Source organism: Protopterus annectens, chromosome 15.part0 (genome assembly GCF_019279795.1).
Source record: "Protopterus annectens isolate FY-2018-M chromosome 15.part0, PAN1.0, whole genome shotgun sequence".
Classification (NCBI taxonomy): Eukaryota; Metazoa; Chordata; order Ceratodontiformes; family Protopteridae; genus Protopterus; species Protopterus annectens.
Window position 1 is genome coordinate 240,413,607 of NC_056749.1, and position 25,440 is coordinate 240,439,046.

The 25,440-nt window shown below is 38.1% G+C and overlaps 1 protein-coding gene across 1 annotated transcript in view; it reads right to left on the reverse strand.

The window, feature by feature from the left end:
* Positions 1–21,797, reverse strand: part of KLHL4 (kelch like family member 4) — a 1,295,922-nt gene extending 1,274,125 nt beyond the window's left edge. Inside the window, exon 1 of the mRNA XM_044056990.1 lies at positions 19,398–21,797. Within this exon, the coding sequence (XP_043912925.1) occupies positions 19,398–19,825 (428 nt within the window). The 5' untranslated portion in view covers positions 19,826–21,797. The remainder of the gene's footprint in view (positions 1–19,397) is intronic.
* Positions 21,798–25,440: the final 3,643 nt, after the last annotated feature.

Below are 25,440 nucleotides of genomic sequence, written 5' to 3' on the forward strand. Positions count from 1 at the left end.
CGGCAATACAGGTCATAGCCTGCAACAGATCCCCAACCATGTTCCCTAGACTCTCACTCCACATTCCTGAGCACCCTGGAATCTATCAAGGTCCAGCCCAATACTTTCATACTGGGTGACTTCAGCTACTCTTCCATCAACTGGGAAGACTTTCAAGTACCAATGCACTGGCCCAACGCTTCTTGGAATTCATAAATTCCAATGCTCTGGACCAGCTCATTCTGACCCCCACTAAAGGAAGCAACATCCTCGACCTGGTTATCACCAACATAGCAGACCACTGCTCCACACCTATAGTCAATTTCTCCATGGTTAGATCCGACCACAAACTGATCACCATGGAAATCTCCATTTCACCTTCACCCCCCCCCCCCCCCTGCAGAGGTGACCACCATGAAAAACTTCTACAAAGCTGACTTTGGGCTCATAAAAAGAGAGGTGGCTAGCTTCTCGGCACCCATACTAATGGAAAATAGCTACATGACTGCTGAATCATACACCAATGCACTGTACGATCACATACCCAAATGCATGGAACTTGCCAAACCAAACAGAATTAAGATGCTCTCCTCCAAAAAAGGAAGCCAATATGGTGGTCTCCAGCCATTAACAAACTCTACAACAGAAGGAAGAAGCTGTTGCAGAAAAAAGTGAAGTCACAAGACTGAAAAAACTCCCTTATCAGCCTCAACAAATCCTCTAAAGCTATCTATGAAGGCAGAATTGGGACTGACACTAAAAACAACCACAAAGCCTTCTATAGCTATACCAAGAGCCTCCAAGGCAATATCCAGATTTGCTATGAGTTATTGTACAATGGCACCTTCTATCCTGAGCCAACAGATACAGCCAACATACTGGCTGACAGATTCAGTGCCAAATTGCCCCCCCACCCAAGGTCCTATCACAATACCAGAAGAAAGCCTGGTACCCAGAACTTCTGCAGCACAGGTAAAAGCTGCATTGTCCAAAACCAAGAATACAGCATCCATGGGACCTGATAATATCCCTGGCTGTGTTCTACATGAGCTACAAAATGAACTGACACCACACATGGCCCTGTTCAATCACAGCCTTACCATAGGCTTTGTCCCTAATGAATGGCACACACTGCTACAGTCATCCTTCTCCATAAATGGGGAGAGACTACAGACCTTGGGAACTATTGCCTCATTAGCCTGATGACTCCGGTATGTAAAGCTATGGAGCACATCATCATGGACCTGCTTAACAAAGATATAAACAATCTCCAAACTCTTGGTCCCACACTGTTTGGCTTTGTCAAGGGGAGATCCTGCCTGCTGATCCTGGTTGACTTCTTCGAGGCAGTCACCAAGGTTGTGGATGAGGGTTAGGCAGTGCATACAGCCTACCTCGACCTGGCCAAGGCCTTTGATACCATTCCCCACTCAGGTATCATTGATAAACTCACCAAACTAGTCATCAATCCTTATATCACTAGGTGGGTTGCAAATTGGCTCACAGACAAGACCCACAGAGTGAAAGTAGTGGATTCCAAGTTACACTATTGAACAGTCACAAGTGGAGTTCCACAGGGCTTAGTCTTGGGCCCTCTTCTGTTTGGCATTTACTTCTCAGAAGTCCAGGCCAACAAAGAAGGACTCTGGCTGATCAGTTTCACTGATGACTACAAGCTAGGAGTCATTATTAATTCCCCAAGTAATGCAGACATCCTACAAAAGGACCTCACTGAGACCAACGACTGGTGTCAGAACCATGGCCTTAAGCTCAATGCCAAATAATGCGTTATCATCCCCTTTGGAAAAAACTCAGTGCCCACTAATTACCACATTGATGGGAGCCCACTGAACACTAAAGGTGCCATAAGAGATTTGGGCACCTAGGTCGATAGCAACCTCACCTTTGACCACCACATTGCCACTGTGGTCAGAAAGTCCTTCTATGTGGCACATCTTATAACCAAAGGTTTCATATCCGGGAAGAAAGAGGTCATCATCCTTCTCTACTCATCCCTCATTAGACCAGTTATGAAGTATAATGCCTTGTTTGACATGTACCTGACCAGACACCTTCAACAGCTGGAGAGGCCACAAAAGTACCTCACAAAAAATCCTAGGCCTTAAACACATGGCCTACATGGAGAGACTCGAGAAACTTCAGCTGTTCTCAGTCTTTTATCATCTATTTAGAGGTGATCTCTGCTTGACTTACAAAGCCATATCTGACCCAGCCCTACTTGAAATGCTACACTTAAAGAAACCCCAGTCCCCCCGTGCCAATCACTCAAAAAATCACAATCTCATTACCACAATCAACAGAACATACTGGAGGACAGGTTCATCACCCAGGGACTGCCCATACACTGGAATAAACTCCCCATTAATGTCAAGCAAAGCACCTCACTGGCCCTCTTCAAGATAGATCTCGACAAGTGGATGGGTAACAAAAAGTTCACCTGAGGGATCACTTCAGTGTTCCTGATGGCGATATGAAAAGTCATCAAGCAAAGGAGTGTAGTAGTGCTGAAATTAAATTCATCCTCAAGTCTTGGTGAGTTACCTTTGCGAGGTGGACCCTGTTTTTCACAAAATCTCACCAAGGCGATACTGATATATAGACTGTATTTATATAGCATATATCATGGACAGAAGTAAGTCAAAAATGAAAAAAGATAACTGGGGGCACAAGACCTAGGATAAAAAAGTGCCCAATCCTGGTAGGCACACTGGTGCCAGGACTGGAAAAAATGACAGTGTAGAATCCTCAAAATGAGGAAATATTCCTACAATGGGGCCAGGCCAGGCTCAGGAGGAGGATGGCCCCCTGTTGTAGAAGGAAGCAGCAGTCCACAAAAAGGACAAAAATTGATTCGTCAAAAAAGAGCCATAAGATGATACAGTGGACTATTGAGGATAAGAAAGAAATTATGTATTGTTATTATTATGCAAGAAGCCCAGAATTTCCAGATACAAGGTATACAAAACGATTAAGAGAGAAATTAGAGGAAAGAAAAATACCTTTGCAGGAAAAACTGTCAGAAGCTTCAGATAAAAATTTGCGTTCATTACTACAACAGATTTTTGAAAAACAGTATATAGATCAAGAAACTTTGATCTCTTTGGAAAAAGAAGCCTTTGAGGAAGTGGAAAAATATAAACAACACAACTTAGAGATATTTGACTAAGAGGAAAAGTAGAAAAAGAGATGAGTAATGGAGAAGTCAAAGAAATAGAAATTGAAGTAATGGAACAATTGTAAAGAGAAGGATTCAGTGTACAAAATCAAATGCAGAAAGCACCACAACAGGATAGAGCAATGGATATCCAAATTAAGGGGAAACCAGTGGAACAGGAAGTACCTGGTCAGGTGCCATATAAAGATATTTTGAAGCCTTCCACAAGAAACCAGTATAAACATTCATTTGAAGCTAGACAGCAAGGAACAAAACAGGAAACTGTGGAAACTCTGATGCAGTCAATGTTGAGGAGTGATAGGCCAGTGAGTTCCCATATGACAGAACAACAGAAGACACAGGATGAAACTGAAGAGAATGTGCCACAGGAAGATGCTATAGAACTTTCTATAGAATGCCCACAGGAAATGGAAAACAAGGGATGTACCCTCAGTATGGAAGAAAAGAAGTTAAGAGAAGAGTTGCTTGATTTAATAGACAAAGATAGATATATCAAGATCAATGAGAGAAATAGACTGCAGAAGGTTAATAAAACCCCAAAAGTCAGAAGCTTGATAAAACAAATGAACACAGTAATTACCACTGTCCATAGAGACCCATGCAATGCAACAGAAGTAAACAGAAGATATTACTGTGCTGCTAAATTAATAACTGATAAAGTTCTACCACAGGAGCATAGGGTAGCGAGGGAAAAGAGGGAGCAACAGCGAATACCATCATGGAAATATCGAATAGAGAAAACTATAAAGCAGCTAAGACAAGAAGTATCATTGTTAGAAGATTATAGAAGAGGGAAAAGATCAATGAAAATATTAAGAATGATCGATGTGATAAAAGCAATGAGCGGTATTAGAACAGACCAGGATCTATTATGCACTGTTGGAGATAACAAACCAAAAATCACAAAACAGGCGAAAAGACTTAGAAGATATGAAGATAAATATAAGGGAAAAACACAAAATAAACAGGATTATTGATGACCCAAAAAAGTTTTATAGAGAACTGGGAAATAAGGTAAAAGGAATAGATAGACTGCCAAAAAAAGAGGAAGTAGATACATTTTGGAGAAGAACCTATGAAGATCCTGTGGAACATAACAAAGATGCTAAATGAACAGAAGTAGTAAACAAAAGAATAAGAAGTTTAAAGGTACAGGATATGAAATGGGATGAAATAACAACTAGAGAGATTGAAATAAAGTTGAGAAAAGCCTCTAATTGGAAAACCCCAGGCCCAGATGCAGTACCTAACTTTTGGCTTAAAGTATTAACTTCTTTGTACGATGATTTAGCCATGAGTAAGAACCATTTATATATGCACCCCGAACACACACTGCACTGGTTAACAACAGGAAAAACAATGCTCTTGCTTAAGAGTGAACCTGCAAGCTACCCTAAAAATTATAGACCAATAACTTGTCTTCCGACAACATACAAACTATACACGGGAATTGATGCTGACAGTGTTTATAGTCATTTAGAAGAAAACTCAATTATGTCAGTAGAACAAAAGGGCAATAAAAGAAAGTCATATGGAACAAAAGACCATTTGTTGTTAAACAAAGTTATAGTAGAGAATTGTAAGAACGGAAGAATCTAAGTATGGCATGGACTGACTACAACAAAGCATTTGATAGTATCCCACATTCATGGATAAAAGAGTGCTTAAAAATGTATAAGATACACCCTACACTGATTGATTACATTACAGTAACCATAAGCTGCTTACTTAACAGCCTAGGCCATGGCTACAATTTGGCTTCTAGAAAACAACAAAGTCTAATGACTTCTCATCTTCTCTTTGTTGATGATTTAAAATTGTATAGCTCATCAGATGAGGAACTGAAAGCACAGCTGCAGGTTGTCAAAACTTTTTCAGATGATATCGGAATGTCATTTGGTCTTGATAAATGTGCAAAAGCAACATTTAAAAAAGGAAAATTGTAGCACCAGGAAAACATCAGTTTGGGACAAAAATGTGATATAACTTGAGCAAGAGGGGGTGTATAAATAGTTGGGAATTGATGAAGGATCAGCAATAAAACATGAACAAATGTGAATAAGGCTTGGTAAGGAGTACTTTAGAAGACTTAAATTAATCCTGAAAACAGCACTGACACCTAGGAACAAGATCCAAGCTATAAATCAATTTCCTCTTCCTGTCCTAACATAATTTTGGAGTGATTGACTGGTCCCAAAAAGTGTTGGATAGATTGGATTTCAAAACAAGAAGGATGCTTCATGCTCACCAAATGATTTATAAAAATCAGTGTATACCAAGATTATATATTCCCCCGTTCTGAAGGAGGGATGGGCCTCATTGAAACTGATTACATGTATAGATCTGCAATCGTGGGACTCCACACATCTACTGATTTCACAAGATCCAAATGTGGTGAAAGTTTTGAAACATGAGGAGAATAAATCTAAGATGACATCTCTGCTTAATTTAGCAGAAGCATATCGACGTCAAGCAGGAATGGAAATCAAACCAAAAGTGAATAAAAACCAGGCAGCAACTGAATGTGCTAAAAATGAAAAGAAAGAATATAAGGTGAAGGACTGGATGAGAAGGCAAGAAATGTGGAAAAAACATAAATATAGTTGCAAGTATAAAAGACTTCTGGAAGAGCCTCATGTTGATCAAGAACGAGCGCAGGAATGGTTAAGGAGAGGTGAATTTACATCAAGAAATGAAAGATTAATATTGGCAGCCCAAAATAGTGGGCTGTGTACATGCTAGTTTACTAAGTCCATTGAACATGTGGGAGAAACAGACATATGTAGGTTTTGTGGAACCGAACTGGAAACAGTTACACACCTTATTGCTGGTTGAGATGCTCTAATGGCAGAGGGACTTTATACTGAAAGGCATAATAATGTGGCGAGATTGTTACACTGGAGATTGTGCAAACATTATGATATCAAAGTGGCTGAAAAACATTGGAAACATGAGCCACAGCGAATCATAGAAAATGATGACGTTTACATCACATGGGATCACCCAATACCAACAGTCCAAAAGAGAGATGCTAGAAAACCAGACATAGTGATCCAAGAAAAGAAGACAAAAGTAGCATTGGTCATTGAAATTGCCACACCTAGTGATTATAGTGTCTTGCATAGAGAGAGACACAAAGTCATAAAATACCTTGATCTGCAGGCAGAAACGAGAGCCATGTGAAAGAAAGATACCCAGACAGTTCCAATAGTAGTAGGAGCAACTGGTCTTATAAAAAAGAATTTATAATCATATTTAGATATGTTACCAATTCATGTAACACCATATGAATTGCAGGAGGAGTCATTGTTGGGCACATTGCGGGTACTGCGAAGAGCACTTTTGGCTAACATCAAAGAGTGAAATAATACTAATTTCATGAACTTTAATCGTACTCTGACTTAGGAATGGGGTCCATTCCCATCATGGTATTAGAAACCCAAAAGACTTGGAGAAATCAAAAAAGATAGAGGCACTGTGAACTAACATCAGGTGGCATGATGCCTGGGAAATATTTTGGGCTAGGCTTGTAGAGGCTCCAGGGCCATTAGCCTAGTACACACCTATGAACAGAAAGCATTCCTGTGCTGTTGTGAAATGGCCTTTTCTGAGATGAGTGATGTGTTGCTGTTGAGTGGAGTGCACCTAGATCCTAATCCTAATCGTATCACTGCCTAAACACAATTGTAGCTACAGTCAAACAACTGTTGTTAATCAAAGCTTTAGTGTCAAGACCAAACACAGCCCCACTATTAATAGAACTGACCAAAACATACTTTGTGGCCTTCAAAATGTATGCCCAGCAGGAAGGATGGGACTGAAGTGACAGGCTAGACTCTTCTTAGTTCAACTTACTGGGGAGCATTAAAAAGTCTTCATGGACATGGAAGGAAATAATTATTAGGATTATGAAAAAGTTAAAAAGGCACTGCTATCACAGGATGGAGATACTTCTGTGACATAGGCTCAATATTTTCATATCTGGACAATTTCTCCTAACAAAATAATAAGATTTTGATTATGCGATCTAAAACATATACTTAAATTGGGGCTAGATTCTTAGGGTAAACATATTTAAAATAAAATGATAAAAAGTTAGCTCTTGATAAATGTAAAAGGACATTACTTGTTTCTTTATGAAACTTGAGTGTTGCAAAGTGATGTTATGCCTATGGAATATAGCTAACTATCTGCATGAATAACAGAATCAACCTTTTGCATTGCATTAAAGCAAAATTAATTAAATGCAATATTTTAATGAAAGAAAATGCTGAAAGAAAAGCCCAAGTGGGTAAAACCAAGCCAGGTACAAACACAAAAAGCACACATACAGAAAAAAAAACAGTGCAAAGAACCACATAGAATACTTTATTTTAAAACAACAAGCATCCAAGCTTTCACGATTGTAAAACACTAGGGGAATAATAATTATTTTTGCATAATTTGTGAGTGTAGATTATATAATCAATCAATGAAAATATGGAATTAAAGCTAATTATTATCCAAAATGTCTTATTTTCTGCACGTGCTTTGTATCATTTTTAACATTCAGTCTAGGACTTTTATTAGCCCTTAATTTATTTATCCATCGGTACTCCAAACTTTCCATTTTTGACACTGAGTCATGTCTCCTTAAATTATGAGGCATTTATTAAAGTACCATAAATCTAAAACAATGTGTGCCATTTATAAGTTTATATAATGCATTACTATCCATTTTTCTCCGTATCTCTGACAAATAATCACAAATCCTTTCTTTTAATTTTTGGTTTGTCTTGCCAACTTAGGAAGCCGGACAAGAACCACACATAAAAATATATATCAAGCTCATAGTATTACAATCAGATTACAGATGATTACTACATCTGTATTGAGTAATTGGATGCATAAATATATTACCTTTAAAGATATATTTACAAAAGCTACAGTTCCTGCACGAAAATGTCCCCTTCCTCTAGCTAACCTTACATTCATTATTTTTATCTAGTTCCTTAGAACATATCTTTTGTTTTAAATTAGTACTTCTCTTTTAAATAAAATCAGGTCTATCACCTATTTTAACCGTATCTCTAAGTGTGTTATACGACAAATTAAACCTTATTTTATTATTTCATTAATTTCTTTAATCCGTCTTCTTTGTGAAAAGAAGAGTTTACTTATAGTGCATCATTCAGGCATGAGCTCTGTTTTATTCTTTCTTAAATTCATTTCATCTTAATCCCTATTCTTGAAATCTAAATTAAGATCCTCCACTCGGCTATTTAGTGCATCACCCTTGGTATTCAATCTGGCAGTATGTAACATCTGATCCTTAGATGTATTATTAAAGACAAGCTGCTGATGCATGCTCGATGTATATAAATATGTATTTTTTTCTTACTTTCCTTTGTATAAACTTTAGTATGTAATTCAGTATCATATTTCTCCAAACTGATACCTAAAAAAATCAATACTATGTAAAGAAAAGGACTTCTTAAAATGTAAAAAACACTACTTGTTAAATATTCGAAAAACACATACAATTCAGTTTCATCAGTATCCCAAACCATAAATATATCATCAACACATTTCTTATAAAAATTTATATTATGAGAGTAGGAATTCTTCTCTGAGAATACATATTCCTTCTCCCACAAAGCCATGACAATATTCGCACAGATGTACCCATCTCTATGCCTTGTTTTTGTAAATATAACCTTCTATCAAACAAAAGTTCACAGTTCACAAATAGCTTAAATTTTACTATTATTAAGTTGACTATAAATACTGAAATACCGTCAATCATATTCAATACCAATATCATTGGTTATAACTCTAAATAAGGAATCCACATCTAATGTTACGAATGCATATCCTTTCTGCCCATGTAGTTGATACCATTCATAAAGTTGATGCAAAAAAATATTTTACTATCAAGAAAATAATTGTGAAAACTTTAAATAATCTTTAAGTGTATGTTCTAAATAATAAGATATAGATTGAGTTAACCATCCTCTCGCAAGTTAGAAATGTTCCCTGCAGTTGCAGGCATAAACGTTAAACCTTTATCAAACAGAGAGCATTGAGTTTTGGTTAAACAATATTGGGAATGGTTAAAAACTCAATTATTCCTGGCGTTTACCTCATCCATTATGTGGATCTGCTACATGTCACTGGTCCCTGCTTCCCTCAAGCTCATTTCCTTCTTCTTTCTTCTTGTTTACTTATGCTTCATTCCCATATAGGTAATGGTGCATCTGTAAAAGTTCCAGAAAATCCACAGGATCAAGTGCAGATACAATATGAGCATCTACACAAGCTGGCTGATTCAAACTCAATGATGGAATGACAGTAGCGCCCATAGTTTGCTCACTGTCATTAGTTTCAGACACAGTCATATTGAGTTGTTCAATATGTGGCCAGAAAAAAACACAACCCCTTTTAAAGTCGTCACAATCTCTTATAAATTTTCTTTTCTTTGTAGCCATAATCCGCTTCTCAAAAGTAGTAACAGGATCCAGCATCTATTTATAAACATGAACAAATCTTAAATCAATATGGTTAAATATTTAATTTTGTAGGCTGTTTATTTCATCTTTTAATTTAGCCTCTAACGGTTTAAAGCATTCATTTGTCAGGAATATATAGCCAATACTAAGTCTAATATTCAGTGCTTGCAATCTCTTAAGGAGATCTGGGTAGGACTCACCATAAGTAGACCTCTTTAAAATGCATAAGCCTCTTCATAGGACCTTAAACTGAGGTTATTTACAATGTAACTTTTTTATCCATGTTTGGTTGGATTGCCTGAAGGCTTCTGCTAACCTACACCAAGAGGTCATCTTAGACATATGTTGTTCATGTTTTAGAACTTTCAATATGTTTGGATCTGTTGATATCAATAAATATGTATGCAATCATGCAATCATTGACCTATAACTATAGCTGATGTCAAGGAAGCTCATGCCTCCTTCAGGCCAAGGGATATATAATCTTGCAAATACTGATTCTTGTATATCATTTAATGGGCATGAAGCAATTTTCTTGTTTTGCTGTCAAGCTTATTTTATGGGCAGTTAATTACCTCAAATCTATAAGTTAAAATAGGACGTGCAAACTGATTTACAGCTTGAACTTTATTCCTATATGTCAAAGTACTTTTCATTATTAATTCTAGTCTTCTAAAATATTCCTTACCAAGTTTTTTCTCATTTTTTCATACTCATTCTATAACCCTGCCCCTTCATCCATTTTAAAATATTTGCACATTTCTTCTTGTTCCAAATCTTTTATATTACATTCCTCTTCAAGTTTTCTATTTTTCTAAGTCTTCAATTTTCCTCTTGTAATGTTTCTTTTGCATATTTGACAAGACCAAATGTCATTCCTATGTTATCGGAGAAGGCTTTGACAACATGTAGCTGCTCCTTGTTTATGTTATGAAATATACAGTTTTAAATCATCCACAAAATGTGGATGAGCTATTCTTTCACTTAATGATTTTCTTGGAGTCTGACTGAACCCGTGACCTAGGCTATTCAGTAAACAGTTTAAGAGCAAGGAAAAAACATACTAGAGACAAAAATCACCTTGAAATATTCTACAGTGGATTTTCACACCCTGGATAGGTATTTGTCCTTTTCTGTGGTGCAGCTGCAAAGTGGTTTGCCATTTCTTCATAGTAATTACGATAAAAAATTTAGCAATATATGATGGATCTTGTACATGCAAGCATTCTTTAACTGAGGAGTGAGAAATGCTATCAAATGCCTTTTTTGTAATCTGTCCATGCCATACTGAAATTATTGCCCATTTTAGGTTCATAGGTGTTTACTAGGCTAACAACCACAAGGGCCTTTTTAACCCTAGCCATGCATCCCAAATCTCTGACAAGTTCTGATAACCTTGATAAATGTAAACCTGGGCCTGTGAGATTAACTATTTATTGGTTAAGTGTGTCAATTAGAGACACAGGTGCCAAACCAGGGATGGGAAGTCTGTTCCATAGACAGGGTAGTCTCTGGGATACATACTTATCTCTCCAGCAGGTCCTATTTATATCACAGGCAAGGTTTAAGTCTTTAGAATGGATAATTCTGGTACTGTTTGTTTTGTGGATATGCAGGAGGTTCATCAGAGTGGGGTCTGACAATGCCCTGTATGCAGGCATAGATCTCCCTTCAAAAGCCTGTAGGAGAAAAAATACAGGGATAGGGCCTTGAGGTGGTCTGCACAGGACATATTACTTATGCCCTGTATGAGGAACCTCTGTGGATGTTCTAGTTGTTGGATATGCCAGGTTAGGTACATACCAAAGGGGGCATTGTACTCTATGATAGGTCTGATGAATGCCAAATACAATAGAACAATGACTTCCTTGGACTTACATGCCATACCTTTGTTTATAAGTTGCGCAACATAGAATGATTTCCTCATCACTGTAAACACATGATGATCAAAGGCTAGATTACTGTGTGTATCCCTAAGTCCCTGACTACTGGGTCAACTCTAAGGGGTGCGTTGTCAATATGATAGTACCTTTGGGTAGTCATCCATCCCTGGTAACTATTATGCATTTCTTTTATTCCCCTTCTGTTATATGGCAATGATTGAATTTTAACTAAATGACTGTATATTGTCTCTACACCAATTCCTGTATATAAATTATATGTTGTTGGGAGACAAGTTATTGGTCGATAATCCTTAAGGTGATCAGCAGGTTCACTTTTAAGTATGCGTATTGTTTTCCCCACTGTTAGCCAGTCCAGTGCCATTTCAAATTGTACACAGAAGTATTTTTTACTCAAGGCTAAATCACAGTGCAAATAAGTCAATAACTTTAACCAAAAGTTAGGTACAGCACCTGGACACAGCATTTTCCACTTGGGAGCCTTTCTTAATTTTATCTTTATCTCAGTAGGAGTTACTTCATTCCAATCCACAACTTCTATATCAGTCTCTTAATTGTTTTTTAACTTCTTGTATGTGCTCAGCCTCCTCATTGTGCTCAACTGAGTCTTCACAGATATTTCTCCAGAATGCATTGATTTCCTCTATTCTTGGTGGAATCTCATCTATTGCTTTTTCCCTATATAATTTCTTTGACTCATCACTAAACTGTTTATTTTGTATCCTCTCTTTATATTCCTCAGTGTAACTCTTAAGTTTTTCAGCCTGCACAGAGATTTCTAATTTATTGTTACTTAGAGATCATATTACTTAAATCCTAATCTATTTGATGTTGTATTTTTGTTTAAGTTCGTTCACTTTTCTAATATTTTAGATTGCTTTCCTTTTTTGTGTTCTTCCAATAATATTACTTCTTTCATCAAATGTTACATAAGAAATTCTAGTTGTATTTCCATGGTAGTGATCTAATTGCCCCTTTATCTTCCTTTACTAATGTATGTTTTCTTGATAATACCTTGTCTGTCATGAGTTTGTCTGCACAATAATGCATTCTGTTAACTTCTGTTATATGTGTAGATTTCTTTTTCTAGTTCCAATTACTTTATTAAATTGGCTTATTATTTTTTTTTTAACAATCTGTGTCTTATTCACTTTTGGCAGCCTCTGTGTCTTGTACATACTATTATATTTATTCGATTCTATCTAATCCAGCAGGTCTTCTCTTAAAGTATTTTCTTCCATGGTTTGTATTTCCTGACCTTTCTGCCTGTGTGTGAAAATATTTTGGCTTTGAAAAGACTGTGACACTTCATTTTTTAATTATGTTAATTGCTTTCACCATTTAACTGAATTAGTAAGTGATTTTCTCTACTACAGCACTGTTCTACTTCCTTTTGTCAGTTTTTTCAGTATGTACCTATTTTAATAAACTACCATTTTGAAGTAGCCATTGCATCTGGCATTCCCATTGAAATCCTTCACTTTATAGCTGATCTATCACTTAATTTTCGATTTCCTCCTCTTCCGTATCAAACTTCATACTTTTCACTACATTAGACTTTTATTCATAAGTTGGTACCAGGCTATTGGCTCTAGGGCCTCTACAAGCCTAGCCATAAAAATTCCCTGGCTATTTCTTCCCACAATATTTACTTCTCTGTACCCCTGTCTAGCAGGCCAACTGACATGATCCCAGGTGTGAATTTCCTTTCTCGCAACCAATCGTCAAGGTTCCTTTTGAAGAGGGCTAAGGAGGTGCTCTGCTTGACATGTATGGGCAGTCTATTCCAGAGTATGGGGAGCCTCTGGGTCAGGAACCTATCCCTCCAGCATGTTTTGTTAATTGTGATGACAAAGTTTAGATCCCTGGAGCGTGTGGCTCTGAGGGATTGGGATTTCTTTAAGTGTAGCATGTCCAACAGCTCTGGGTTTGACATGGTCTTGTATGTTAAGCAGATTGCCTCCGAGTAGACGATATGCAACAGAGTACAGCTGGAGTTTTTTTAGATGGTCAGCATAGGGCATCTGCTTTAGGCCTGTGATTCTTTTAGTAAGGTATTTCCGCAGCGTTTCCAGTTGTTGCAGATGTCTTGAGAGGTACATACCAAACGGGGCATTGTATTCTATAATGGGTCTAATGAGGGATGAGTACAGTGGGACAATGCCCTCTTTTTTTCTGGATGAAAAGCCCTTAGTGATGAGGTGTGCCACATAGGATTTCCTGACTATGTTGATGTGGTTATCGAAGGTGACACCACTGTCCACCTGTGTCCCTGAGTCTCTTATCACACTTTCGCTGTTTAGTGTACTGCCACCTATGTGGTAAGTCACGGGCACATGTTTTTTCCCAAAGGAGATAACTATACATTTCTTGGCAATGAGCTTGAGTCCATGGCTCTAGCATCAAGCATCTGTTTCTGTAAGGCCCTTTTGCAGAATATCCACATCATTTGGGGATTCAGTAATGGCTCCCAGTTTGCAGTCATCTGTGAACTTTGTTAGCCAGAGTCCCTTGGTGTTGGCCTGTACTTCAGAGAAGTAGATGCCAAACAAGAGCGGTCCCAGGACTGAACCCTGAGGTACTTTTATAGTGTGGGTTCTGTCAGTAAGCCAGTTGGCAACCCATCGAGTGACGTAGGGATTAATGCCAAGCTTAGTAAGTTTATATATGATTCCAGAGTGGAGGATGGTATCAAAGGCCTTGGCAAGGTCCAGATAGGTTGTGTGGACCGCCTTACCCTCATACATAGCTCTGGAGACTGATTCGAAGAAGTCAATCAGGTTCAGGAGATAAGATCGGCCCTTCACAAACACAAACTGGGTGGGGTCCAGTGTTTGAAAGTTAATGTCTTTGTTTATAAGTTCCATGATAATACGTTCCATGGCCTTGCAGATCAGGCTCGTCAGACTGATGGGGCGATAGTTCTCAGGATCCAAGGTGGATCGCCCCTTGTGGAGTGGGATAACTGTAGCAGTCTGCCACTCAGTGGGCATGAAGCCTGAGGTGAGGCTATGATTAAACATGACACTTTGGTGTGGTGCCAGTTAATTCTGTAGTTTATGTAGTACACAGCCCGGGATGTCATCTGGTCCCATGGATGCTGTATTCTTAGCTTTGGAGAGTGCGTTTTTTACCTGTGTGGCTATTACCAGAATTTGGCAATCTTTCGGTATTGAGATGGGCCTTTTAGGGCCCTTTGTGTTAATATTCTCTTTTCTTGTAACATATACCATGCCTAGGTGCCTGTGCCTGTATGTATTTTCAAATATTTTGACCTGCAACATATCAGGTCTTCTCAAGGGTTTATTTCTCTCTCTTTAATGTTGCAAATACTTGTGGTCTGTTTTTCTCTCTCTTAATATTTCATTCTTTGCTTCCTTTTCCAAATCAGTCAGTGTTTTCTTGTCTACATAGTATTTTGTTATTATTTGGTCAGTTAGTGACTTTAAACTGGCATCAATAATATTTGCCAGTTTTTCTATTTCAATGATTTTTCTTTTCTGTATGCTTTCCTTGCTCTTGCAGTGCAACCCCCTTTTTGTGAACTCTGGGTTAGCTGAATAGAAGAAACCAAAAATAATTTATTTTTTGTCCTCAAGTGTCCATTTCTCCATATCCTGGCATCTTGTCTGGCTGATCAGTTTTTTTTTACTTTTTTTGTGGACTTTGTTTTTTTATTGACACAGTGGGGGGTCTTAGGTCATCTTTTGGATCAAGGCCTAACAAAGCAGCAAGATCTCTTTCATTCTTGGAGGATTTTGCACTAGCCTTTCTAGCAGTCCTGATCCTAGTGCACTTTTTTTAACCTGAGATGAATGCACCCATCTCTTCCTTATGTTTCCATGACTTATATGCCAGTCTATCTATATCAGTTTTGCCTTGGTGGGTTTTAGTAAACAACGGGCACACCACATGAAGGTACCCACTAAGGCTTAGGATCTTATTTTGGTTCAAAACAAAACCTCCCTTTCCTTTTTTTTTGTTACACTGATTTAATCTCTTCATCCAGGCAGACTCAATGAACCACCATATTAAAACTATTCCTCAGGAAAGTACTTGCTTAAAACCTTACAGAATATCAGAGTTACAAAGAAAGATTGTAGAAGAGGAACCAGAAAAATGTTTGAGACTGGGGAAACAGAGGAGCCAAAATGAAAATTGATTAGTACCACAGCATTAGTTCTAATGCCTGACTGAACAATCAGGTTTTGTAATAATTTGAGGAAGCTGTATGGCATTTCCACATTTGACAGCTACTCAAAGCATAGGGCTTATAAACTTTTGACATTAGACCCAAAAAAACGGATAGTGGTAGTTGTTTTCCAAACTCAGAAGGCTTATTTCAGTATGCCATCCTTACGTTTGGACTACATGGTGCCCCTGCAACCTTTCACAGAATAATGGATACAGTCCTAAAACCTCATGTCAAGTATGCTGCTGTTTATATAGACAGTGTAATAAGATATTTAGGGGGACATAGGTGGAATCCCAGGGGCGTATTTTCTATTCCCCATCCAGTTATCCAGGTTGCATTTAAAAAGGTTTAATGAGGTACTCTGCTTTACATGGAGAGGGAGACTATTCCACAAAAGGGGGAGTGTCTCTGGGACACAAATCTGTCCCACCAAGTCCTATTGATGTCACAGACCAGGTTGAGGTCTCATGTGTGGGTTAGTCAAGTGGAGCTTGACTTGCAGAGATGAAAACGCAACTGAAATTTGGAAATATCAATACAGGCTCCAGACATAGTATTCTTTTCAGCTGTTTAAAAATATTGTTTACATCTTATGTTTATGTTCACTTCATCATAACGGGCATCTTCACTTTGGTGAAAACTGAGAGCAAGTTATTGATGTAAAATGGGCTACAGATTGTTGATAGTTTCCACCTAACCCCAACAGTGCCCTTGTTTGCCTCTTGGTGTCTTGATTAGGCCAGTTTCTCATATGTCATTTTTTTTTTTCTTTTTGGTACTTAGCAACCCCACTGCCAATCACATAAAATAAAATAAATATTTGTCTTTTGTAATAACTGGAATCATTGGTAGACCTGTCTCAGAGAATCTATTGCCAACCATAGAATTGTTGGAACATGGGCTAAATTCTTGGCTAGGCTTGTAAGGGCCTCAGGGCCAATCGCCTAGTAACTTCCTATGATCTAGGGGCAATGTCATCACATGGAGAAAAGCACCCTATATGGCCTGAGTAGAAAATTGAGTAGAAAAGAAATTAGGTATCCCACTACTGAATGTCAGTGCTTGGCAATAAAGTGGATATTATAGTCATTATACTATTACTCTCTTAGCTGAGAATTAACACTGGTTGTGGACCATGTTCCATTACGTAGATGAGAACTCTCCCTGTAACATTTTAAATTTGCCAACTTCTTGTTGAGGGCTCACAGGTATCTACTGGGTCTGAGAATGTGGATGTGAAGCTGAGGGGGTTATCTGTTACATATTGCAGTGGTTCTTACCAGAATGGTGTACAAAAATGATGTAAATAGTTAAAAAAGAAAACTGTTGCTTTAAAACATGATACAGATATTTGCAATTAGAACTAGAAAGTAGTTACCTTTTGGTTTGTATTATGCAGACAGGATTCCTGAACTGTTCAGTTAATACCATTTTGTAAGTAAATTGTGTGGAAACAAGACACATCTGCCTCCTTGTATTAAGTGGGAAATGTTGCCTGAAACATTGGTGCTGGGTGTTAGAAGAATCAGAGTGGGTGCTGATATTGCTGAGAAGGAGCCCAAAAGGGACACTATGCAGGAGAGTTTATGCAATATACTGTTTTTGAATTAAATATTGCCTTGTTTGTGGGGGTTCTGGATCTGAAGAAAACATGCATTTTGTGTGTGTGTGTGTTTGTTTTGTACTGAAAGTTATTTTGGTGCATTCGTGAAAGAAAGAGTCTGCAACACTGCCTTTTGTTTTGTCTCAAAATAAAAAAATGCACGTTTCCAATAATCCCTGCAACTTCGAAGAATTACTCTACTACAATATACATGCATACATGCAACATGACTATATTCCTAGGGGAAGTTCCTGATGTAAAAACAGTGAAAACAGGAACTACTGAGATAGAGAACAGCAAACAACAATACAATGCAGTAAACCTAGCAAACAGGAACTATGAAGATGGTGCAACAGGGACCAGTTGAGGTCCAAAGGGATTCATAGGGCACAAGCCATCTGGGCAGTCTGGTCTGAATTTAGCTACAGGGTGCTTTCCTCTTACAAGTTCCCTGTTATCTCTCAAGAGATAATTTAATTAGTAAATGATTATACTTCATATAAACATTGGCATGCTATAACACATCCACAAGTGTGACACCGACACACATCAGTTTGTAGTATACATGAAATCTGCTGAGCATTTGAATCTAAACAAACAAAAAAGGACCTCTGGGCTAAAACTGTACCTGCATGATAATTAAAATATTTTTCATGTGGTTTGTTGTCCCAAATGTCAGGATAAAGACTATGGCATCCATGGACCAGTGCATTCAGAGATATAATGAGACTCAACTAAAATCTTGACAGATGGTAAAAACATGTGGATAGCAGAGCTGCCTTCTAAGAAAAAGTTTCATAAACTTAAATTAGACATTTGGTAGTTAGTAGATATCAAACTCTGTGAACAAGTAATCCAAAATGTCTGCTTTTGTAAATCCAGAGATCAACCATTAAACAGATAGTACAGACTTAGTATGAGGTGAGTACCAAAGAAGGAAAGTAAACTTTTTGTTGTAATTCATAACGCTTCTTTCCCAGTGTGTTATCTACATTTAATGTACACAGAATTCAGATTACAGCAATAATATGCCTTAAAACTCCTATCTATGATATACAGTTAGCATTATATACAAGTAATACAGCACACTGTCAGCTATAAAGGAGATGATAGGTACATTTTCCACTTGGTACATTTTTCTCAATATGATTAGTGTAATAAATGGATGCTACAACATGTTTCAAAACATATGCCAATTATGACCATTTTTCATCTAAAATTAAGTCAATGAATTTCTGAGAACAGTTGAGCAAAAGTGCCCATACTTCATCTACTCTACCCACAAGCAATGTTTCCTGTTTACCTTATTGTTTCCTGATCTTTGATTTTTTTGCCCTAAAAGAATACCGCCTGTACCTGTTTCTAAATAGTATATATTCCGCCTGTGTAAGTTAGACCTCATCGATAAGTTAATTGCATGCTACTAGTGTAGTCCTGCCAAAAAGGTTCAAATACAATAAAATATTATTTTCCAAGTGCATAGTGTATGCTGCCTCCTGCTCTGGGGAAAGCCCGTGTATGGGATTATGTGGGTGTAATGGGGGCAGGTGATGCCAAAAGACAATATTCAAGTATGACTCAGGTCAAATCACTATTGAGTCTATAAGCCTACCTAATCATGTGGGTAGCAAATTATTATTCATTTTCTCGTCACGTTGCTAGACATGGAAAGCAGCATATCATTAACACAAAATACAGAAGCTTGGCATTGCACTTTAGTTGTGCGCCTTGTCAGCCTTCAAAGAATTTTAAGAAAAACAGAAATGAATACCGAGGATGAATGTTTGCATGCGAGCCGGTGTATCAGAAGGCAGCAAGCTTTGTACAACATATAAATCAGCATGCAGATGCAACTTCAAGGCAATATGGATGGCAGGTTGCTTAATTATGCAACGTTGTGAGGTAACGGCAACTAACTGAAAATGCATACGAGTTTTTTTCCAACTATGACATTTTTGCAGTCTTTAAAGTGGTCAGGGAAAAGTTCAAGAGCACACCTTGTTTACCTTATTTGGGAGACAAGAGTTTATCATACCTGTCAGTCTGCTCTTCCTCTTGCCCCTCGCCTTCCGCTTTGACGCTTTCTGGTTCTTTTCTGCATTCCTCCTGAACCGAGTTCTCCTCGGTGGTAGTTTTGGACAGACTCTCGCTTGTATGGAGTTCTTCAATAATATTAGGAGGGTGATGATGGTGCCAAGACTGACCTGTTCTGCTGTACACTGGAATTGGTCCAGGTACCGGGGCCAAGATATTGTGCACAGGACTGTTTTTCCTGAGCCCATTCCTATCCCGCGAATGACTCTTCAACCTAGTCTGAACTGGAGTGCCTCTGTGATCAAACCCCACTTCTTGCTGAAGGCAGCTCCCGCTGCCAGAAGAACCCTGAGAAGGGTGACTGAACCACCTCCAGCGTAGACGGAGGATTTGTTTCACATCAAATTCTTTCTTACCAGAAACAGACATTGTTGTCCAAACAAAAAAAGACCCCAGCACCTGTCCCTTCAGGAAAGCCGTATCCCCGCCTTGACAGGTACCGATGTTTATTCTTGCGTTTTCAAGACCATTCAAAAATAGTTAAGTCTTTTAGCCTCCTTCTCAATACGCTGAAAAAGCGCTTGGAGCGGCAGCTAGGCTGCAGCTAACTGTGTAGGTGGGAGCCCCATACTGGCAGGATGATGAGGTCAAGCCTTGAACGAGTAAATCAGTTTTGCACACAAGGCAGCTCTAACCTTAGCCGGCTCGCCTTCGCGTGTGCGCGCGTGCTCGCATCCACATACATGCATGCGCTTTGTCCTCGCACTCTCGCTCTGCTGTCACCAGTGGCACAGGATTAAGTAAAGGCTGACTCCGGAGCGCGTGCTCCCCTGGGAACATCTGTCTGTAGGCTAAGATAAGGGAAGTCCAAAGGAAGGATCAAAACAACTTAAAAAGGTCCTTGTGCAGCATGCTGCTGGCTGTATATCACAGGAAAGGATCCTCTTGCACACTTAACGTATCGAATTCACGCTGTATCGTTTTTCTCTGTTATAGGACCGCTGTGATCACCTTTCTCATCGCGTTTGATTAATTCATATTAAAATCAGCACTGCCCTGCAAAGTACAGTGGTATTATTGCATATGCACTTATGTGCTGAGTCTGCTTCTCATAGCAGCACTCCCCACTATTGTAATGACCCGGGATTAGCATATGAAATGAACACCGCAGTGTCTACTGTTCTCACAGTAAGATTTTGCTAAAAATGATGAAAAAGAAAGTAGCCTCCTTGTAACTTCAGTGTAACTGCATTTTGCTAAAATAACGGTATTTAGGTATTACATAATTAATAAGCTATCAAAGTGAAATGTCCACAGATTTTGTAATCGTCATCTCAACAGCTGTACAGTAGTGGAGAAACTAGTTTTATGACGTAATGCACTACTTTTTCGTAATCACCTGTTAACAAAGCAACATGAATACCAGAGAAGTGGACAACACTCCATGACCCATCTGCTCACTTCGGTGTGCCATCTTAAGTGATGTTGGTCTAAGAACCGGTACCCTACCCACCATCAACGTTATCAGTAGTTCAGTACGTTTCCAAGACGGGATGAAGTAGTGGTTGACTTCAGACAGTACTGGATGGAACCAGAATGAGTATAGTGGACTTTAGACAGTGCTGGATGGAACCAGAATGAGTATAGTGGACTTTAGACAGTGCTGGATGGGACCAGAATGAGTATAGTGGACTTTAGACAGTGCTGGATGGAATCAAAATATGAATGTCCTGCAGATCTATGTGATTATTTAACAGAGGCAATGAAACGCTCAGGCTTTGCTACCGCGTGTCCAATGCAATGGAGTGCCTTGCCGAATTTACGTAAAAAGAAAAGAAAAATAACTTGGCAATTCAGTAGCTGAGTGAAGGCTGGTGTTCTCTTCCATAGATTATTCTCATTTTTTTTTTAATTTTATTTGTCAGGTTTTCATAAGAGTTCGTCACAGAATGACAGTGGCAATTTATTTGGATCATTCTTCTTTGTGTTGCTCAAGTATCTGATGGTTTTTGGTGATGTCTACTTAATTATAAATACAATGTTGCATTATTTGATGTCAATAACTCAGTTTAAGGAACAAACTGAATCAAAATATATTGGCCTTACTACTTGGCTATTACTTGTCTGATTATTTGTTTGTCCTGTTAATCATTTATTTACTTACTTACTCCTGATGACTACTAAAATGGATGGACAATGTCCTTTTTTAAATGAGTCATAGCAAGAAATTGTCCAGGGGGAATTGCTATACAGACTTAAATATAAACTACTTTGAAGACTTCTAAGTTAACATGCAAACACAAGTCAATGTAAATTGGAAATAATGACAATTAAAAAGATTAATCAGAAAAATGATGATACTGTGAGATTATGCAATGAGAATATGAGTCTGGTTAACTTTTGTTATACAAGGAAAATTAAAGCTAAAATGATAAACTGGGTTTGTTTTTATGATATAAAGTAAACTTGCTGATGAAATATAATAAGACCATCCTTACCTTACGCATCAAGGTTGCTCATTTTAGGGGATGAGATTTGCTCTGATTAGTACACAATACGGATTTAAGTGGGTATCAAAAAAGGTGAAAGGACAAACGCTGCAAATTCAGAAAAATGTGTTCTAATGAATGAGCATTAAAAGCTGACATAACACAAATAACCGAGCGGCAGCAAACCTTGCACTGACTAATCTAATAAGGGGCAAAAAAACACCAAACAGCAAACACTTTGAATACTTTTGAGCTTACCAAATCTAATGCCATTTATAGTGTTATTAAGTCCTCAAGACACTGTGCAAATGGATCCATGTATGAAAATTAGATAAACATAAACTATAATTTAATTTCTGTGTTCTCCAGTTTCAAGAATATTGCACTGCACAGCTATAGCTAGACATAGACTGCAAGTTCTCATTCTGAGGTATATTTTATGATAATTTCTAGCTGGAGTACAGTTTATTTCTTCAAAATGATGTTCACAGGTTCATCAGTTCATAGGTGCTTACTAGGCTAATGACAATTGCTTTTTTTAAGCCTAGCCATGCATCTCAAATCTCTGAGAAGTTTTGATACCCTTGATAAGTATGAGCAGGGGCTTGGGAGATGAAACATTTAGAAACAGGGGCCTGGGAGACAAAGCATTTACAGGCTGTCTGTATCCATTAGAGACATCACTGCCAAGCCAGGGATAAATTTCCTGTTTCTCATCCAATTGTCCAAGTTACACTTGAATTAGGTTAGGGACTAACTCTGCTTCACATGGATGGGGAGCCTGTCCAGAAATGGAGTAGTCTATGGGATAGATACCTGTCTCTCCATCAGGTCCTATTTATATCACAGGCAAGGTTTAAGTCTTTAAAATGGGTAATTCTGGTGTTGTTTGTTTTGCAGATATGCAAGAGGTCCATCAGACTGGGGTCTGACAATGCCCTGTATGCCTAGGTATAGATCTCCTCTCAACAGTCAGTAGGAGACAAAATAAAGGGACAGGGCCTTGAGATGGTCTACATAGGACATTTTACTTATGCCCTGTATTCTTTTAGTGAGGAACCTCTGTGGATGTTCCATTTGTTGGATATGCCTGGTTAGGTACATATCAAAGGGGGCATTGTACTCAATGACAGGTCTGATGAATGCCAAATACAGTGAAAGAATGACTTTCTTGGACCTAGAAGCCATATCGTTGTTTATAAGTTGCACAACATAGAATGATTTCCTCACTACTGTAAACATGTGGTGGTCAAATGTTAGATTACTCAAAATACAGGCTAACGTAGTGTCTTATGATTTCCTCACTACTCTAGACATGTGATGGTCAAATGTTAGATTACTCAAAATATAGGTAACGTAATGTCTTACCAGAACCCAGGCTCACCAATAGGACCAATCTCAAAAAAAGGAATGACAGCTAGAATAATTTCAAAAGTAAATGTATTGTAAAGCCAGCATAAAAACAGTTGAGTGCTTTTGTCTCTCTACCTTGGGCCAGCATAAAAATGGTTGAGTGCTTTCGTCCCTCGACCTTGGGCCACCATAAAGATGGTTGAGCACTTCCATCCCTCTGTCAACATAAAAACAGGTACAGTGCTTTCATCTCTTGGCTGCATATTCACACACAGTGCAGCTTTACTAGTTAAAGGCTAGATTACTATCTCTGTGTGTCCCCAAGTCCCTGACTTCTGGGTCAGCTGTAGGGGGTGTACTGTCAATATTATAGTTACCAGAGGTGGATGACTTCCAGAAAGACACTATTATGCATTATGCATCAAGTCACATTTCTGTAAAACCAATCCAGCAAATGTAGTCTTCAAAAATAAGGACTAATTTCAGAATGAAATGGATCACATAACTTTTTATGGGTAGCAGAGCTTCCCTCAACATAAATACACATACATACTTCCTGCAACACCTTGACTTTTACAACCACAAATAGAATCATTGCATCTTAAGAGGACAGTCCTCCAGTGCTGTGTCCTCATAGTAGTATGGCACATGTCAGAATGAGCTAACATGGTTTTTCTATCTTTAAAGCATGAGCAACACACATGTACACACACACACACAGACCACCAGTGTAACGTTACAATGCAATTCTTCGTTACACAACTGCACATAAAAGTATGATCTCCAGCTTTACTCACAGCTGCACTAATGAAAAAACAGTTTTCCATCTCTAAGCAATGCATCCCTCTTTTAATAAGATTGTTTTCACTGAATTCCCTTCAATAAGTCAATACGACTGCAGCTTGACCGCACATATGAATATTGCAAAGCAATACTGTGACAGAAAGCAAAGGGATGAGACTTAAATCCAAATCTTACCACTTAGCATGCAAAATACTAGTAGGCTTATGTCATTGCATTCTAATGGACTAATTATATACAGCCATAACCCCATAACACAAGAAATGTGTAATTCAATACAAGGGAGTATTATGAGAAGATAGCAAAAATATAAGTGACCACTTGAGAATCCCAGAATGATGTTTTAGCAGCTAATTGACACTTTCTCTTCAGCTAGATATAATGTCTAAACATAAGCTAGCTTGGGTAAATGTGTCTGTTCATATATTCAGACAGATAATCAGCCAGTGATTGAACAGCTATGAAATAAGATGATAAGGGAAACAATCCACAACAGTGTTTCATTCCACGTTCATTGCTGGGAATAGTTGTCATCCAACCACTGGCATTATTATTACATTATTAAGGCTAGTAACACCGAGGCCCACACCAGCCATCTTGTTTCATCTTTACTGTGCACATAAGATTGAGAGTCCTTTATTCTGAAGATAAGAATTTAACCTGTGAATGTGGTTGTTTGTGTAGGTTATTGACTTTTATGCAGAACTTCATCTGATGGAAGAAAAAACTACTATTCTTGACATATAAAGAAGGGAACAGCAAAGTAATTACCAGGTCTTAACTGGAACTAACAGAAGAGAAAAACAATGTGCTGAAAGTTGTGGACCAGATGTACTATTCTACATACCTAGGAGGTAGTATTTGTTGTTTCTGTGCCACAAGATGAGTGTAGGTAGAGAAAACCGCTTGAATAAATAAAGCAGATGTGGAAGAACTGACTGCATTATGAACTCTGATGAAAACTGAACTAATAAACAGTGAGAGTGTTGCTGTACAGTACAGGAAATACAGACATTTTTTTTTTAGGGCAAATGCAAAACTCTAGTAATTGTGGACAGTTTGTTTCAGAGAAATTATTTATTTTCACTTTCAAACATTGCAAGACAACAAAGAATCAAATGCTTACATTCTGCTAAGACCCAGATATTTCCTTTTTTCTCCACTATGGTGTGACCTCAGAGTTGATTATATAATTTTAAAAAAGGGTATATGTGGTGCAAGGAGCATGCCTCTTCTCCATAAACCACCATCTACAGATTCTTGACACTTTAGCATCTTGTGATCTCAACCAATTTATGCTCAGAGCAAAATTATTAACAATTCCAAACAACCCAACAGTAAGACAATTACATGTGCTTTGTTAATTATGAGGTTTGCTCGTGCGCCTTTCATATTCTGTAC